The sequence below is a fragment of the Agrilus planipennis genome, unplaced genomic scaffold (assembly GCF_000699045.2).
Source record: "Agrilus planipennis isolate EAB-ADULT unplaced genomic scaffold, Apla_2.0 scaffold385, whole genome shotgun sequence".
Lineage (NCBI taxonomy): Eukaryota > Metazoa > Arthropoda > Insecta > Coleoptera > Buprestidae > Agrilus > Agrilus planipennis.
The window spans coordinates 55,457-72,673 of record NW_020439037.1 but is presented as its reverse complement, the minus strand read 5'-3'; the positions used below and the strand labels follow the sequence as shown (position 1 = coordinate 72,673).

General features: G+C 32.8%; 3 protein-coding genes across 6 annotated transcripts in view; 1 reads left to right on the top strand and 2 right to left on the bottom strand.

Annotated features, from left to right (window-relative positions):
• The window catches only part of LOC108743020 (midasin), a 64,591-nt gene that overhangs the window by 2,262 nt on the left and 45,112 nt on the right, over window positions 1-17,217 (top strand). For 2 of the 4 annotated variants that reach the window (XM_025976690.1, XM_025976687.1), the window contains exons 3-19: window positions 8,246-8,445; window positions 8,501-8,721; window positions 8,778-9,023; window positions 9,194-9,749; window positions 9,868-10,031; window positions 10,090-11,754; window positions 11,813-12,041; window positions 12,104-12,260; window positions 12,329-12,684; window positions 14,081-14,333; window positions 14,403-14,834; window positions 14,896-15,229; window positions 15,297-15,443; window positions 15,523-15,895; window positions 15,953-16,181; window positions 16,259-16,878; window positions 16,982-17,110. In XM_025976690.1, the coding sequence (XP_025832475.1) occupies window positions 8,344-8,445; window positions 8,501-8,721; window positions 8,778-9,023; window positions 9,194-9,749; window positions 9,868-10,031; window positions 10,090-11,754; window positions 11,813-12,041; window positions 12,104-12,260; window positions 12,329-12,684; window positions 14,081-14,333; window positions 14,403-14,834; window positions 14,896-15,229; window positions 15,297-15,443; window positions 15,523-15,895; window positions 15,953-16,181; window positions 16,259-16,878; window positions 16,982-17,110 (6,213 nt within the window). In that variant the 5' untranslated portion in view covers window positions 8,246-8,343. Of the gene's footprint in view, window positions 1-7,650; window positions 7,735-7,790; window positions 7,838-8,060; window positions 8,165-8,245; window positions 8,446-8,500; window positions 8,722-8,777; window positions 9,024-9,193; window positions 9,750-9,867; window positions 10,032-10,089; window positions 11,755-11,812; window positions 12,042-12,103; window positions 12,261-12,328; window positions 12,685-14,080; window positions 14,334-14,402; window positions 14,835-14,895; window positions 15,230-15,296; window positions 15,444-15,522; window positions 15,896-15,952; window positions 16,182-16,258; window positions 16,879-16,981; window positions 17,111-17,217 lie in introns of those variants that run through there. The other 2 variants (XM_025976688.1, XM_025976689.1) reach the window with 2 other exon arrangements.
• LOC108743027 lies at window positions 54-4,077 on the bottom strand. Its single transcript, XM_025976692.1, has 3 exons — window positions 3,411-4,077; window positions 709-1,904; window positions 54-301 (listed from the first exon to the last, which is right to left on the bottom strand). The coding sequence occupies exons 1-3, from the start codon at window positions 3,429-3,431 to the stop codon at window positions 133-135; spliced, it is 1,386 nt and encodes a 461-aa protein (XP_025832477.1). The 5' UTR covers window positions 3,432-4,077; the 3' UTR covers window positions 54-132.
• Window positions 4,403-7,703, bottom strand: LOC108743023 (pre-rRNA-processing protein TSR1 homolog). Its single transcript, XM_018478423.2, has 13 exons — window positions 7,498-7,703; window positions 7,291-7,446; window positions 7,074-7,188; window positions 6,830-7,016; window positions 6,518-6,770; window positions 6,316-6,460; window positions 6,088-6,253; window positions 5,656-6,029; window positions 5,474-5,597; window positions 5,156-5,416; window positions 4,921-5,101; window positions 4,721-4,855; window positions 4,403-4,635 (listed from the first exon to the last, which is right to left on the bottom strand). The coding sequence occupies exons 1-13, from the start codon at window positions 7,604-7,606 to the stop codon at window positions 4,478-4,480; spliced, it is 2,364 nt and encodes a 787-aa protein (XP_018333925.1). The 5' UTR covers window positions 7,607-7,703; the 3' UTR covers window positions 4,403-4,477.

The following is a 17,217-nucleotide window of genomic DNA, read 5'->3' as shown; positions in this document are numbered from 1 at the left end:
CTATGTATTTAATTTAAACATTCGATTTCATTTATGTAATTAGTGGTGAAACAAAGAAATAAAAAAATGATCTTTGGTTATATTAGTAAAAAAGTAAGACTACTGGACAGTTATACGTGTACATTAATGTGGTTATTTTGTATTAACTTTTCCAAAATTTTCTGTTTCTGCAATGAATCCTTCTTTAGGGCTTGCATTGTAATGAACCATTCTTAACTTTCCTCGTTTATCATAGTAACCATAATGTCCCTTTACATGCCCAAGTTTATCCCTTTCTTCGTACCTAAAGTGTCGATTGCGACTAAAATTCAAAATAAATTACTATATTGATTAGCTAAATTATTTAATTAAGTACTGAGATGAAAATTTAAGCAACAGGATTTTATGTTGATATTTATGGTTTTGTTTTCTTTATTTTTTTTATTTTTGATAATGTTCACATTAATTTATCAATAATTATTATGTGAATTAGAAATCCAAAAAATAGTGCGTTAATTGTCATATTACTACTATTAACTTTTTTGGGTTTCTGCCGTGTGGGTTCTGGGTTCAACCCTGTGCTATCGTTTGCAGTTCTTCGGGCCGACCTGAGTTCACACGACAGAAATTCAAAGAAGTCAATAGTAATACAATGATTAGTAATCATTGTGAAAGCTTAAAATCATTCAATAGCATGTTAATTGTTAGTACTGTTTGAAATTAGTTTACCCCTCTCCTGTGTCAAAGCCCCATTTGTAGCTTAAAGGCCCGTCATAGCCGTGCATTTGAAATTCGACCCTATCTTTAGGAGCTCGTCTGTTATGGTGATAACCATTCGGAGATTTTATTTCATTGCTGTTATTTTCCGCAGAATTATATTCGGTTCCCAAAGAAGCAGTATTATGAATTTCTCCATTAAAATCGAAACCCTGGCTGAAACCGTTTGTGGACTCTTCAGCAATCGGCTCCTTGCCGTTATTACTATTTTGTATAGATTTTGATTGAACTGTTTTCTGTACTTTATTATTGGAAATAATCAGTTTCTTGTTCCGAGGTTTTTCGAAGTTCTGCTGGGCCTTCTGTTTCTCCTTCTGTTCCTGTTTTGGCATAGTTTCTGTAGTTACTGGAAGAAGGCCAAACTGTTGCTTGGGTTTGATCAAAAGTGGTTTTACTTTTTCATCCACTTCCGGATTATACTTTCTCGGATAGTAGTTTATTGGAGTTTCCATTTTGGTTAAGGACGACAAAACCTTGTAATAAAGGTTGGAGTCGTTGTTAGAATTCCATGGTTCCATCGAAGGAGCTTTTAATTCATCAGACGGAACGAGATTGTCCTTATTAGATTTTCCTTCAAGACTGTGAGTCTTATTAGGTAGGTGCAATTGTTGGACTTGTATAGAGGGTAATTGGATCTCTGGAATATCTAGGGGTTGTTGTCGTAAATGGTAATTTCCGTATTTCATTTGGGGCCCGGACAATTGAATGGGTGATCGTTTTATTTGTTGAAGACTTTGAAATTGGGGTTGTGCCAGTTGTTCATGTACTTTTTCAATGTTTTTCTTGTTTTGGTATCCTTTAACGAGGGCCACTTTTTTGTTTTGTGGTTTGGATTGATTTGATTTGTAGCTGGTGTACGTGGTAGATGTATATTGATTTAGAGGAAAAACGGGTTGAATGCGGTATTTATCTTTTATAGACTGAAACTGTTGAATTGGATATTCTTCGTTGTATTCCTTTACTTTGTATTGTGGTTGATCGGGTTTATGCATAATTGCTTGATATTGTGGGGCGTTAAAAAAGGGTTTAAAATGGATGTCCTCTTTGGGAGGACGAAGTGTGAGGGTTAGGGAATTCATAAGACGATAATCTTGTAGTTCTTGACATGTAATCGCCTCAAACCATAATAAAAGCGTATTCACCAGTAGCTAAAAATTGAATGTAAATTACGATATTAAGATTAAGAATTTTATTTTGGTATCGTTGTACTTTTTATTATTTATTTTCCTATTTGGATACGTGCGAAATTAAGTTAACGTTACAGGTGATTAGGTACATGTAAAAGTAAATTTACATCGATGACTGTCTAATAGAAAGTTCAGTTAATAAATTGATAAAATATTGATGCATGATATATTCAATTCTAATATTATTGACTAAGTTTTTGATTTGAATAAAAGATAGATTAAACTTGAAGGAAAATAATATTGTTAATGTAAAACACAATGTTGTTACAGTACGCATACATGAATTCTTTGAGAAACATTTAAAAGATTTCAATTTTTTCATTCAACAAATCGATTTGAGCTAAGAAAAATTTTCGCTTTTTCATTTAAACGTTAATTTTTGTTTGCTAATTTATTATTTCTTTGGTAGAAAATTTCTATGTTAAAATAAATAGCCTTTCCGTCATTTAACGACACTAGGAACATTTTTTGGAAACGTTTTAATATGAAAAAAGGTAATAATACGTTTTAAGCAAAAATACGATACGTTTTGTGGTCCAATTAGTATTAGACAAAGGAGAAAAATTATGATTTTCAATAATACACTTTCTAATAAATTTTAAGAAAGTTACTCGTTCCCATTTCAAAACTCTATAAATTATCGGTAGTAGTATCTAAAACAAATTATTCAATTTTCAGTGATAAATATTTTCAGTTTAAATTTAATTACTAAGTATTGTTTTGACACCTTCAAGCAAGTCTTTAAATAATTAAATCAGACAACTAAGAAAATGTTTGTTTGACTTTATAATTTTTATTTTTGGATTAATTATTGATATAAGATATTATGTTATTATTTTGTTTGTTATTAATTATTATGTAAATTTTTTAACGCACCCACCAAAGATTATTCTTAACAAATATATTTAAATAGAAAAACGAGCTGAAAGAGGTTGTTAAACTTGATTAAAATAATAATTTTTTGTCGTAAAGAAGCAATTCTGTATAATCAAAATTTCATACACCGTTTCAAATAACTTTAATAGGAAATCTATTACCAGGTATCGATGAAAACAAAAGTAGGTCTAAACCGTTATTAGAAGTTGACGTACATTCAAGTTCAAATTTCACTTTTAAGCTAGTTATTGTGTACTTGTTTTATAGAAAAAATTATTATTAGAAACTACATATTTTATTTATCATTTTTATTGAGAAAAAAATAGGGTAATATCTTTTTGCATAGGTATATTTTATAAAATGTCGAATCGATTATTTCATGATGAGAAAGTATTAAATTATATAAAAGCCAGTCAAAAATATTTTTGTTCTGTTTTTACTAATTTTAACGAGTTTTAATTTTTTTTACATACTGTAAAATTTAACATAATATATACATATATAATGTAGTAAGAATATTTTTTTTTCAAAAATATTTTTATTGAGCTAATGAATCTATAATTTTTTTTTGAAATAATAAATTTAACTTACTAGAAGGAAAAAAATGTTCATATTGGTAGCCTCTTCTACAGCCCTTGCACGGTTTGTTCACCGCACTCACGTTTATATACAATAACTAGAAACTAGAATAAGTCGGTTATATTGAGCTTTTATAAAGTTGATGGACCTCCCGCTTCTTTCAAAACCTTCGACAATTTTCGTTTACAATAATTAGTGTCATGACATTGCTTCAACAACTAATATTATACCATGTCTTGGTTCACTGCAAATACTACCTTTGTTGCTACATTTTCTTTGTAGATCAGTCGAAATATTTGTCGCTGCAAAAATTATTCTTAAAATGTTGTTTTCCATATTTAAATTGCGAGAATGGAACGATAAAACTCTTAACGATTTTTATTTAACATTAAATTTTACGGCTTTTGGAATTTATTTAAAATAATTAAATAAGGAGAGCAGCCGTTAGAATTCAGATAATAATATACTTTTAAAAGTGTTTTTTATTAATTCAAAATGTTATATAGTCTAATTTTTGTAGGAATGAGAATTTATATTAAGTTATTTTCTTTATTTGAATGGTTTTATAAAAAAAATAAATGTTTCAGCTTGTTAAATGATTACTTAACATTACAAATTAAATTAATGAATTATTTTGAATTAGAAATTCAAAGTAGGACACCCTATATTTATTAACAAATTAAATGTTATGTAGTATAGGGTGAATAGTTCATATTTATTGCTGACTTGCTGTGAAACCATGATCAAGTTTGAAATTATGTGTCGTTCTATCGGTATATAAAATTATAATTTTTTTTGTTGTTCAGACGGACGTGAAAGTGACTTACCTGTATGTATATATGTACATATTTTCATATATGGAACTTTTTTTTTTGCATCGATATTTGTTTATTTACCGAAAATATTTTTGTCTGATTTTATATATTAACACGTTTTCTATTATTGTTATTTATTTTAAGGTATTCGTAATAATAATGATAGGGTATAAAATAAAATCAAAAAAATAACCATATATCTTTTTTAATCAGAAACAGTTGAAAACACAATTACAGAAGTAAATTAACATACTTAGCATTTAACTAATTAGGCAAATCTGTAATATCTTCGTCATTCTTAGTTGTACAGAGTAGTTCTTGGTAGGTGTACTTGGGAAACACTCTTTTATATAAATTCATAAGGATTGTGTCCATGGATTTCAACTGACCATCAAAAATACATTTCATGTGTCCATGAGTTCCTAAAATCATATTCTAATTATTTCGCATATATAGGGTATACTACCTTTCATAACTGTTTTTAGTTGATATGTTAATTTTAAATACCTAAAGGTTCTTTTATATGCCCTGTCCTTCCATATTTCGTCCTTAATTTAACTGGTTTAAAGTAGATTATGTCTTCACGATTGAAAAACATGAATCGAACAACGGCTGACCTTTTGTGCACTTTGAGTGGATGTCCTGAAATATAAACGCAAATTTATTAAATAAATTAATATAAACTTACATTTCGATTTTCTTTATACCTGTTAAGACAACTCTTTTAATTATGAGACGATCAGGATCACAGTTTAGGACGCTACCTTGTGCAACAAGGACGTGTGTGCCGTCAATTTCTTTAAAACACAATACGGGGGCTGGTGGGAAACAGATAGGAGCAAAAAATGTTGCTACAACTGTTAATTCTGGTTGAAAAAACCTTTCAAACTGAAACAGAAACACATTTGAGAACAGAATTAACTACATTTCAGAGTAATTTACCTTATGTTTGTTTCCATTAGTGTGTTGACTAAAGATGGGGTTAACAGTGAATCTTCTGCAACCACACTGGAATATTAGAGTTTCTTTTGAAGCTATGGGTTTGTCAAAGGTGGATGTACGTTTTAAAACAACGTTTACTACAGTCATTTTTCGTTCGTGGGGTAGCAAACCGAATAATATAGGCGGAATTCTGGATTCGGTAACTGATAACCAAAATTCTTTTCGAACCTTACTCACGTGAACAGTTATATACCATCCTGGCTATAAAAAAAGATGATTACTTAATATTGCGGCTGCTACGATATTTAACTTGCATACCAAAGCACCGTCTTTATTTTCCAATTCTTTTATTATCCTTTTCCTCGTCCTTTCGAAACTCTGAAACTGAAAGATTCTTCCATAGTCATAAGGAAGGTTTTCCTTAGGATCCCATGAAGATGTTCTACAATAAGTCATGATTAGATTATTTTAAACAAATCAGTGTAAAATTATCCTTTTACCTAAAGCTTTCAAGTCCCCTGTACTTTTGAAATCTCACCCTCGCAGGTATATCTTGGGGCGTGTCCACTTCATCAGGAAACATTCTGTCAATTTTGGCTTGCTTAATTGTTTCGAATTCCTTTTTTTCTTCATCCATGTCCATGTCTTTATCGTACTGTTGGTCATTCACGGCCACTTCGGACTCTGTAACGTTGTCCATATTGTCTTCAGTATCTGAATAATCTGATCCGCCTTCAGACATGGCACACATATACTGTGTGCATTTAAATTCATCATCAGATTCGCTATCTTCTACCATCTCTGCATCCTCGTCGGGAATCCAGGCCGCTTGGTAATCGGACCAACCTTTGGGAACCTTTTTAACTTTCTTTATCTAAAATTTTGGAACGAAACAGCTTTAATAATTGGCTTTTTTTATAGATACTATTTACTTTTGCTTCTTTTTCAGCGTTTTTAAATTCTTCCTCGGTAGGCCATGATTGTTCTGCGTCCATAGGATCTGGGATATTTTCCGAGTCTAACAAAGTTTGTTTGTTAGGGTCTGCTCTTTCTAAAAACGTAGTTTGAACATGTTTTCCTTTAATATTGTCTGGATTTCTGAAACATTAGTATTGTTAAGAGCAAATTTGTTATGAATATTATGCACTTTGATTATATACTTTTCCTTAGTGATAATAAACGGATCTGCGGGTGCTTCGATTTGTGAAATTTGATAATCGCCTATTCCTATTATATGAACCAAATCATTTGCAGAAAGAGGAGTTCCTCTTAAATATCCTGTTAGTTTCAAGGTACCTGTGTGATCTATAAAAAAAGTTCTTTTTATGTAACTTTATGAGTACATATATATTAATAGGATACCATCTTCAGGGACAAATTCCATTTTTTCAGCCACCAAGTGTGTCCTTCTGTCTCTATAAGTAAGATTTTTTTGTTTTTGATTACCAATTTTACGTAAGACGTTAAGTGCATCTACATTTTTGCCTAAATTCATAATTTTTTCATCTGGAAACCACTTTGACACTAATTTTTGAATTGCTTGCTTCTGTTCGTTTCGTTTTTTTGGCGCTATGCTATCCAAATCTGTCACCACTACCGTAGGTGTTGGCAATCCCTTAAATATTATGAAATATTAGTTGAAATGAGTGAATTATTACAGTTCTGTTTATATACTTGTGCAAAAGCAGAAAGCAACAATTTATTTCCCCATTGGTCTATATATTCACTGTTGAAGACCGTTTCTGATGCAGCAGATATTACAAACAAAACAGTGTTACACACTTTTAATGTATCCAAAGTTGCAAATTCGTTGTCAGTAGGAGGTTGAATAAACGCAAATCTTTGCTTAAACTTTGGAACACTGAAAGCAATTTCTTGTATTTTGCACAATATTATATTATGTTCAAGCAATTGATACCTTAAATGAGTTATGCCAGATGGACTTTTATTTATTATATTTTCTTCATCACAGTTATTTAGAAGTAGAAGTGCTGTGGTAAGGTCCAGTTGTTTATTAAGCGGAATAACACATACTAAAACATTACACTAGTTTAGCAAAAATAAGGTGACCCCTTATTTGTATTAATAAGTGTATTCAAACTATAGTAGTCACGTTGAAAAATTAAAGCCAGTACCTAAAAAGGGTGCTTGGCTATATATTCCCAACTGCCTCTTCTTTGCCAAAATTTCGTTACGTTTATTTCTGCGAATTTGTTGAGTTTGGTGGCGTCTCTGTTCTTTATTAAGTTCTTTCTTGTGTTTTTTAGATAATGTTTTAATTGATATTTTTCCTGAAAAGGAATTTTGAACTCTTTTTATATACGTGTTTGACTTAACCTTACCTTGAGATGCTTCGTTTACAGCACCTTTTGAGCGATGTTTTCCGTGTTTATGAGGTTTGTTTGTTTGCTTAAGTAGTCCCGAACGATGTACTTCTTTTTGAATTGCCATTTTTATGTTTTAAATTCTAGTTCAAAAATTTTACTTTCTTTCAGATACGTACATAACCATATTGCGTGAAATTAGTAACAGATACCATAGAAATTATATTCTTTGGATTTTCATGAAGATAGTAAGTGGTATGTGCATAACTAGCCAATAGAATACATATGCATATAGATAGTTAAATTTTTAGATAATCGCCCATGTCAGTCGTTTGTGATCTTAGAGCATATGTATACTGTAAGTGTGTGACATAAATGGTAGTATTTGTAACAGCTTACTTAATTGGTAATTAATTCACAAGTAAAGGGTAAAAGTGGAGTTGTTTTACCGTAGAGTCTATGTACATCTATGATTTGTACTATAAGCTTATCTATGAGTACAAGATTACTTATGGTTACCAATGGTTACTTTAGATCTATGACACAGGATATTGACATAGATAATAGATACACAAAATTAAAGAAATTGTTTATAAACGTTTTCCTTTACGGAATTCTCAAACGATATAGCTTTGCCCTACAATTATATCTTTTTTCTTTTTGTTTCATCCGTTTCATGCATTATGTATGTCGTCTTTTTAAATTTCTTGATTTTAACATTGGATTTATTGATTGTTTGTAATTTATCTATGGTTTGTATTTAAAGGTTATGGTTAATCGTGTAGCAGAAGCACATGTTGAAGGTGTCGTGAAATGTGATTTAGTTAATTTTTCTTAAAAGAAGTTGATTCCCCATAAAGAATAATGTCAGAAAGAATATTTGTTTCTTCCCTTATAATGAATTTGCAAAATTCGAGTAATGACAATGTGGAACTTAAAAGGATAGCCGAAAAAACATACAACAAGGTAAGGGTGTTTTATGTATTATCAAAGTCTTCTTTATATAAATGTATATTTTAAGAAATTAAACAAAAGCCATGTTAAGGCAATTTACAATGATCTGGCGCTGTTAATGTTAAATCCTGTACATGCTGAAGATATTGTTGTAACTTTTAAGGAACATGTAGTCAGCATATTATCATATGCATTACATGATTCCATTTTACAATGGGATACTGATATACACTTAAGAAACTGTGTGGTATTAGGAAAAATAATAGATTTACATCCTGATGTTGGAAGGTAATAAACAATGATTTAACTACATAAATGTATTGCTAGATTATTACATGTTTCAGTGTTGCTATTTCTTATTTTAATCTATACCCTTCGCCATTTGAGAGTAATACATTAGAAAGTCCTATAAAAAAGAAAACCCGAACTAAGGAGTCCCCAGTTAATAGGGAGATTAAAGTAAATAATGTGGATATTGTAGATGCTTGTTACAAACTGTTAAAGTTTTCTCCTGATTTCTTTGGGAGGAAATGGCCATGGTCTGTGTTTTTTAAAACATTTTTCAATCAAAATAACCCTAAAATTATATGGTAAGTAGCTGAATTTTTAACAGATTTCAATTCAGTTCAGTTTATTAACCAGAAAAAACTTACAAAGTAAAATTTTATAATGGTATTTGATATACCTGCACATAGGTCTGGTTACAACCTAATAAAAGTAATAGTTAATAAGTAATATTTATTCTATTAATTTATTGTAGGAATTGTTGTTGTTGCGTTAGGATTTTAACTGGAATGAATGAGTCATCATTAGAGAAGTTTATGAAGTTGGATTTATCAGATAAACAAATAGATCAGTTTTTAATTCAGTTTGAAACTAATAAACATTCAAAATCTACTATTCACTTTCCTAAAAATGAAATGGGTACTGCAGATGAAGATTTTTTTATTGATCAAAGTTCTACTATATTTTCTCATGTTACTTATGTTGGAAATATACTTTTACCTGTTTATAATAAAGAAACTATTGGGGAAGTAACAAGTAGCAGAATAATTGAAGTAGAATCCACCAAGAGAAATTTATTTAAGATTGCATTAGCCGTGGCTGCAAACAAGCCAGTTTGTTTGCAAGGTCCAGTTGGATCTGGAAAGACTTCTTTAGTAGAATATGTGGCCATGAAAACTGGGAGGATTTTGGGTAAATCTCTGTTTAAAATCCAGTTAGGGGACCAAACAGATAGCAAATTACTTTTGGGATCTTATAGATGCACTGATGTTCCAGGGGAATTTGTGTGGCAACCAGGTGTTCTAACACAGGTAAAAAATAAAAACATTTATTTACATATATTAATAATAATAAAACTAACAATGGACGTGTTGTAATAAATCATGTTTTAAATACTTAAAAATGGTAAACCGTAATATATCTTCTAAGGCGGTGATTCAAGGCAGTTGGATACTTCTAGAAGACATTGATCTTGCAAATTTAGATATATCATCTGTAATTAGTGCTTTAATTGAAAACAAATGTCTGTCTGTTCCTGGTTATAGAGATGCTATACCAGTGGGTCCTGGTTTTCAGATTTTTCTAACGCAAAGGTAATGAATTAAATTTCTGTGTATCGTTTTACTTAATTTAATTGCAAATTTTCTCTAGATCAATCACTAAGTCGAGTGGTCATCACATGAAGCAGACAAATACCAGTATTTTGTTAGAAAAGCATATTCTTCGGATAAATATCGAATCTCTCTTTAAAGAAGAACTAGAACAAATAATATCGACGTCCTATCCTGTTTTAAAAACTATTTCGTCACGAATGGTCAACGTGTTCAGGGTTTTTTCTGCAGAAAATTATGAAAGCTTTTCTAGAATTAAAGGCGGCCGACTGATTTCTACCCGGGATTTATTTAAGTGGTGTTCTCGAGCTGCTATAAACTTTGACGTTTCTAGTCAAGCGAGCGCTTTAAAGGTCCTACAAGAAGCGATAGATATATTTTGCTGCTCATACAGCAAGTTAGAAGAGAAGATAGAAATTGCTAAAGCTATCAGTTCTGAATTAGGAATCGTAAACGAGAAGGGTGAATATTTTTGTACGAAGTACAAACCTAATTTAACTCTTACACCTGATAGCTTCACAGCTGGCCGAGTCTCGTTACCACGAAATGCGAATTTGGAACCAAAATACTCGGTATTTTCTTTTACGCGGCCCTCTGTTTGTCTTTTGGAACAAATAATGTGCTGTATAAGTATGAACGAACCAGTACTCTTAGTTGGAGAAACGGGAACCGGAAAGACCACTTCGGTGCAATATTTAGCACGCGTGTTAGGGAAGAAACTTGTGGTAATTAATATGAACCAACAGTCAGATTCTGTGGACTTATTGGGGGGCTACAAACCTGTCGACCTAAAGTTTGTACTTTCTCCGCTTTTGAGAGAATTTCGAAATGTTTTCTGTAACTATTTCAATGTAGAAAAGAATCAAAAATTTTTAAGTAACATCAATTTATGCTTCAATGAGCAAAAGTGGGACATGCTGTTAAAGTTGCTCAAGAGGAGCTGCGAGGCTGCCTTAGTTCGTTTGTCGTCATGTGACGATATTTCTGTAAAAATTGGTGGAAAAAGGAAAAAGGATGAGAAAAGAGTGTATTCGAATTTCTTAAAAAAATGGACAGAAATTAGCAAAAAGTTGGAGAAATTCGAATTGCAACTTAAAAATAAAAATGCCTTGGTATTTTCGTTTGTCGAAGGAAGTTTAGTTAGAGCAGTAGAAGAAGGATACTGGGTACTTTTGGACGAAATCAACTTGGCAAATGCAGAAACTTTGGAGTGTTTATCTGGCCTATTAGAAAGCAGGGAAGGCTCCCTAAGTCTCTTGGAACGAGGCGATAAAGAACCTATCAAAAGGCATAAAGATTTTGTTTTGTTCGCTTGTATGAACCCATCAACTGACGTAGGTAAAAAGGACCTTCCCGTGGGACTTAGAAACAGGTTCACAGAGTTTTTTGTGGACGAATTGACCGATAAAAGCGATTTATTATTACTCGTTAGTAATTATTTAAATGCCATGGCTCTTTCAAATGAAAAACTGGAGAATATTGTCAAACTGTATCTCAGTATTTGTAAAGAGGCTCAACTAAACTTAACAGATGGCCTGGGGCATAAACCTCATTTTTCTTTGCGATCTCTGTGTAGGGCCCTGGTGATTGCATCAAAGAATCCCTGTGGGGTATTTACGAGAAGCCTTTTTGAGTCTTTTTTGCTTAGTTTTCTCACCCAACTCGATGTTAAGTCTTACAGAATTGTTCAAAATCTTATTTTAAAGTGAGTTGATTTTTGTGTTTGTTTTATCTAATTAATTTCAATTTTTTAAATATTTTAGGTACATTTTTGGCAATGCGAAGGAAGCGAAGAGTATTTTGAACCAGCCCATTCCACCGCCCCAACAACCAAAAAATAAAGATTTTGTACTTTTCGAAGGTTATTGGATTGCAAAAGGAGACCTGGAACCTTTGCCAATTGAAAATTATGTGTTGACAGAGTCTGTTAGGCGAAACTTGAAAGATCTGGCAAGAGTTGTGTCCTTGGGACGTCTTCCCGTTTTACTACAGGTACAAATAATTGGTTTTTATATTCTTTTTGTAGCTTGCAAGTAATTGGATTATTCATTTAGGGGGTGACATCCGTAGGAAAGACGAGTATGATAACGTATTTGGCAAAAAAAAGCGGTAATAAGTGCGTGAGGATCAACAATCATGAACATACAGATTTACAAGAATATATAGGCTCTTATGTCGCCAATTCCGAGGGAAAGTTGGTCTTTCGTGAAGGTGAAGCCACTTCATTTAATATAAAACCTTTATTTTTTCTTATTCTTCCCATTTTGTAAATTTTGTAGGTGTTCTCGTCGAAGCAATGAGAAAAGGCCATTGGATTATACTGGATGAGTTGAATTTAGCCCCAACGGACGTTTTGGAGGCCCTAAATCGAGTTCTTGATGATAATCGCGAATTATTTATACCGGAAACCCAAACAACTGTAAAAGCAAATCCCAATTTTATGCTCTTTGCCACCCAGAACCCACCAGGGGTTTATGGTGGTAGGAAAATGCTTTCGAGAGCCTTTAGGAACCGATTCGTAGAACTTCACTTTGATGAAATTCCACCTGTTGAATTAGAAGTTATTTTACATGAACGCTGCGAAATGCCCATGTCTTATGCTATAAAAATGGTGGCCGTTATGACAGATTTACAGGTGAGTGATTAAAACGTTTTAAGTTATAATCGATTATTTAAAAAATAGCATACCTATATACGTTTAATTGTAAAATTAAAAAATTTAAATTGGCAAGCAAAGCTTGTACAACACTACCAAAGACGGAATTCACTTCGTGAGAAATATATCTTCCCCTCTTCATTAGAAATAGAAGCGAAATACATATTGGTTTTATTAATAATGAGTTTATTAGATTAATCCGTATAAAATGTTCTTTAGAATATTAAAAACGAGAAATAGTTTGATGAAGTTGGCGTATAAACTTGAAAATTTTCTAATTTTTCTTTTAGTTATTGTATTTTATTAATCCATTTATGCATATGAACACGCGAAATTTCATAAAAGTTGGCTTAGAAATCTGCTAAAATGTTCTCACATCTTATTGGTTCTTACAATGATATGCATTAAGATGGCTACATCATTGTGTAAGTATATTTTGTGCTGAAATTTTAAGAATTTTTTGGTAATAATGGTCAATTCTACAGTTAAAAGTGTTTAAAGTGGTTTTTAATTATTTTTATCATGTAGATACGTGTATTTATTACTGCAATAGGTTATTTCAATGGTTATTGTTGACCTAATATGATGTACGTGGCTCAAGAGCGTATTAATTTTTCCCGAATTTTCAGAATTTTCTAATTGTGGTTATTTTTATTTTTTGATTTTCTACTTGTACTTAAGATGTAAAATAAAATTTAAAACGATTAAAAGCCAAAATTATTTCCGAAGTTGGCTTAGAAATCTGCTAAAACGTTCTCAGTTCTTATTGGCTCTTGTAATAAAATCTATTAAATGGCTTCCAACAAGTTGCGTAGTAAATTTTGTGTTGAAATTTTAAGAAATATTTGATTAAATTGGCCGATTCCGGGGTGAAAAGTGTTTTAATTAACTTTTTTAATTATCTTCCTCACGTACGTTTATTTGTTGTCGCAATATATTATTTCAATGTAATTATATGTATGTTTAATAATGTGCAGTACATGACTCAAGGTCATACTTGTATTTTTCCCATAAATTTTAATATTTTCTAAATTAAAGAATTGTACTTGGTGCCCTAGGTAAAAAAATATATTTGATGTTAATTACTTTTTTGCTAGCTTTCGTTACGACGGCAATCTATTAACTACTCACAAAGGTTTTAATAGATTGTCTAGCTAGCAAAAAAAAGTAATTAACATCAAATATATTTTTGTACCCAGAGCATCACGTACAATTCTTTAATTTATAATTTACTGGGAAAGGTTCTAATATTATTCATATTTTTAATATATTCTAAGGTATAGGTACAGATATGTGCATTTATTATCGTAAAATTTTATTTTAAAAGTTTTTGTATTTTTTTTCTACGTTCCATTGTTTTACTTTTAAAATATAGACCCGGAGACGCAGATCTGCGGCTTTTGCCGGCAAGCAGGGTTTCATAACGTTGAGAGACCTGTTCCGGTGGGGTGAGAGATACCGACTTTCAAAGGTTTCGAATCGTTTGTACGATTGGGATCAGCATTTGGCGGACGAGGGTTATTTGTTACTGGCAGGTCGAGTTCGCCAAATAGAAGAGCGCGAGGAAATAGCAGCGGTCATAGAAAATCGTATGAAACGTAAAATTGTGCCTGAAAATCTTTTTACGTGTAAGTAACTTTCTTTTCATTAAACAACCTGTTTTTTTTTTGTTAAAACAAAAATTTATTTTCATATAGTGTCTGAAAGAACTTCACCTGTTACAAAAGGAATACTCGAAAATCTTGAGCGGAACAAGAATAAACACAGAAACATTGTTTGGACTTACAACATGAGACAACTGGCGGTCTTGGTGTGGAAAGCTCTAGATTTTCACGAGCCAGTTTTATTGGTGGGTGAAACGGGATGCGGTAAAACGACCATTTGCCAGCTGTTGGCTGAACTTCGTGGACAGGAATTGTTAACGGTGAATTGCCATATGCACACGGAAAGCAGCGATTTCATCGGTGGTTTGAGACCGATACGAGATCGCAATGAAAATAACAATTCACGACTATTTGAGTGGGTAGATGGACCTTTGATAGAGGCAGTTGTTGGGGGCGAAATGTTTCTTGCGGACGAAATATCTTTGGCTGACGACAGTGTCTTGGAAAGGCTCAATTCTCTTTTAGGTGTGTCATTTTGATAAGTCTATTATTTAATTTATTTATCTTTTTTATTTTGTATTCTTAGAATCGGAAAGGACCTTGCTGGTAGCTGAAAAAGGAACGGACATCAACAGCATAAATAGTTGCGAATTTATTGTGGCTAATGATAATTTTCGATTCATTGGTACTATGAATCCGGGGGGCGATTATGGAAAAAAGGAGCTATCTCCAGCTCTCAGAAACAGGTTTACGGAGATATGGTGCGAACCGTGTAAAGATAGAGCCGATCTTATTCGAATTATCGAATGTAATATTAAAGATACGCTTTCGCTGTGTAATTTCGAAGATGAAAAGTCAGGCATTGGAAAAATGATTATGGACTTCATCGAGTTTTTCTCTAGAACGGAATTAGGTAGAAGGTAACCGATTTGAAACGATTCATCTTTTTATAAATTTTATGTCGTTGTTTTTTAATTTTACTATTAGATTGACTATAACCGTGAGAGACATCTTAACCTGGGTTTGTTTTCTGAACGCTTGTGATCAAAAATTGAACGTAACAGATGCCTTCGTGCATGGTGCTTTCTTGACTTTTTTGGATGGCATGGGATCAGGATTAACAACTACAGAAAGGTACGGAATAGGTTTTGTTATGATAGTTACACTACATATTAAGCATTTGCATAACAAATAATTTCAATTATTGTTGTAGTCCCCAACTATTAACAACTGTGCGTGAAAGTTGCCTGCAATTTCTGAAGAAACAGTTGCGTGATGTTGGTCAAGACGTTTCGGACTTATTTCTTGACAATGAGAAGTTGTTAAAGATAGAGTATACATTAGATGGAACTTTTGGCATTAAACCGTTCTATGTGGCTCTCGGAAATGTCGAGCAAGAAACGTCAAGCTTTTGTTTCGATTCGTCTACAACTAAATTTAATGCTGTCAGACTTCTCAGGGGAATGCAATTAAATAAGGCTATTTTGTTAGAGGGAAGTCCTGGCGTTGGAAAAACCAGTCTCGTAATGGCGTTAGCAAAATGCACTAAAAATAGAATCACAAGGATTAATCTCTCCGATCAGACGGTAATGAAAAAGTGGTAGTTGCCATAACATGTTATTTTTTTGTGTTTTTTGTTGCAGGATATTTCCGATCTTTTTGGTGCCGATTTACCCGTCGAGGAAGGAACTGGGGGTCATTTCTCGTGGCGAGATGGTCCCTTTTTAAGGGCACTTAAGAATGGAGATTGGATATTATTAGATGAACTTAATTTGGCTTCTCAGTCGGTCTTGGAAGGATTAAACGCTTGTTTGGATCATAGAGGGGAGATTTTTATCCCTGAACTTGGGAAGACCTTCACGGTCAAGCTGGGTAAGCTTATGAATGTTAAGGAACAGCATATTAAACTGTTTTTTGTATTATTATTCTCTATTTCTTTCTTTTTTAAGGTACACGATTGTTTGCTTGCCAAAATCCTCAACGCCAAGGGGGTTCAAGACGAGGATTACCGCGTTCGTTCCTTAACCGTTTCACGCAAGTTTATATTCACGCATACAACGATAATGATTACGAACGCATTTTATCGAAGGCTTTCCCGTTATTTCCCCAGGATTTAATTCGTAAAATGATAGCGTTTAACTCGGCCGTTAATGAAGCCCTACGAACGCGTTCGTTCGGACACAGGGGCGCCCCGTGGGAGTTCAATTTACGTGATTTGGTGCGGTGGTGCGAAGTGACGCAATTTTTATACAAAGACGTGGACGGTGAATTGGCTCCCGAGCGCTTCGTGAACGTAATCTACGCTGATCGGATGCGAACGCACGAAGACAAAATGAAAATGTGCGAAATGTTCGCGAAAGTATTTGGTCGCGAATTAATCGGTATCGCGCCAATCGCCTACGTCACTAGGACTAAAGTTTATATTGGTGACGCTAGAGTCGAAAAGATGACTGACAGCGTTAATATGAACGTATTAAAACAGGAAAAGACTAATTTAGTGCTTCGAAAACAGTTAAGCGTCTTGCGCAGTTTATGTTATTGCGTCAACTTGAAATGGATGGCCGTTTTAGTGAGTTCAAATTTGATACATATCTTTGACTTATTTGCATTTTATGAACGTCTTTCTTATTGTGTTCTTTTTATATTAATTTCTTGTTTTGACTTTGTTACAGGTAGGCCCTGCAGCTAGTGGAAAAAGTAAAGTTGTGCATACATTGGCAAAACTGACCGGCAGGACATTGTATACGTTGCCTGTCACTCCCGCGATGGACACCATTGATCTGTTAGGAGGCTTTGAACAGGTGAGTTTTTCAAAATGTTTTTATATTGTTAATTTTTAATATGATGTGGTTACGAAAAACTGAAAGTACCAAGAAAAATAGCGTATTAGGACAGCAATATATTCATA

What these genes read in the sequence shown, in the direction of transcription:
- LOC108743027 (XM_025976692.1), bottom strand. Translation starts at nt 3,431, where the DNA reads ATGAACATTTTTTTCCTTCTA. An exon ending in TGAACATTTTTTTCCTTCTA is followed by an intron (nt 1,905 to 3,410) that starts GTAAGTTAAATT and finishes TTCAATTTTTAG; the next exon opens with CTACTGGTGAATACGCTTTT. An exon ending in GGCTTTGACACAGGAGAGGG is followed by an intron (nt 302 to 708) that starts GTAAACTAATTT and finishes TTTGAATTTTAG; the next exon opens with TCGCAATCGACACTTTAGGT.
- LOC108743023 (XM_018478423.2), bottom strand. Translation starts at nt 7,606, where the DNA reads ATGGCAATTCAAAAAGAAGTACATCGTTCGGGACTACTTAAGCAAACA. An exon ending in TTTATTATCACTAAGGAAAA is followed by an intron (nt 6,254 to 6,315) that starts GTATATAATCAA and finishes CTAATGTTTCAG; the next exon opens with AAATCCAGACAATATTAAAG. An exon ending in AGGGGACTTGAAAGCTTTAG is followed by an intron (nt 5,598 to 5,655) that starts GTAAAAGGATAA and finishes GACTTATTGTAG; the next exon opens with AACATCTTCATGGGATCCTA.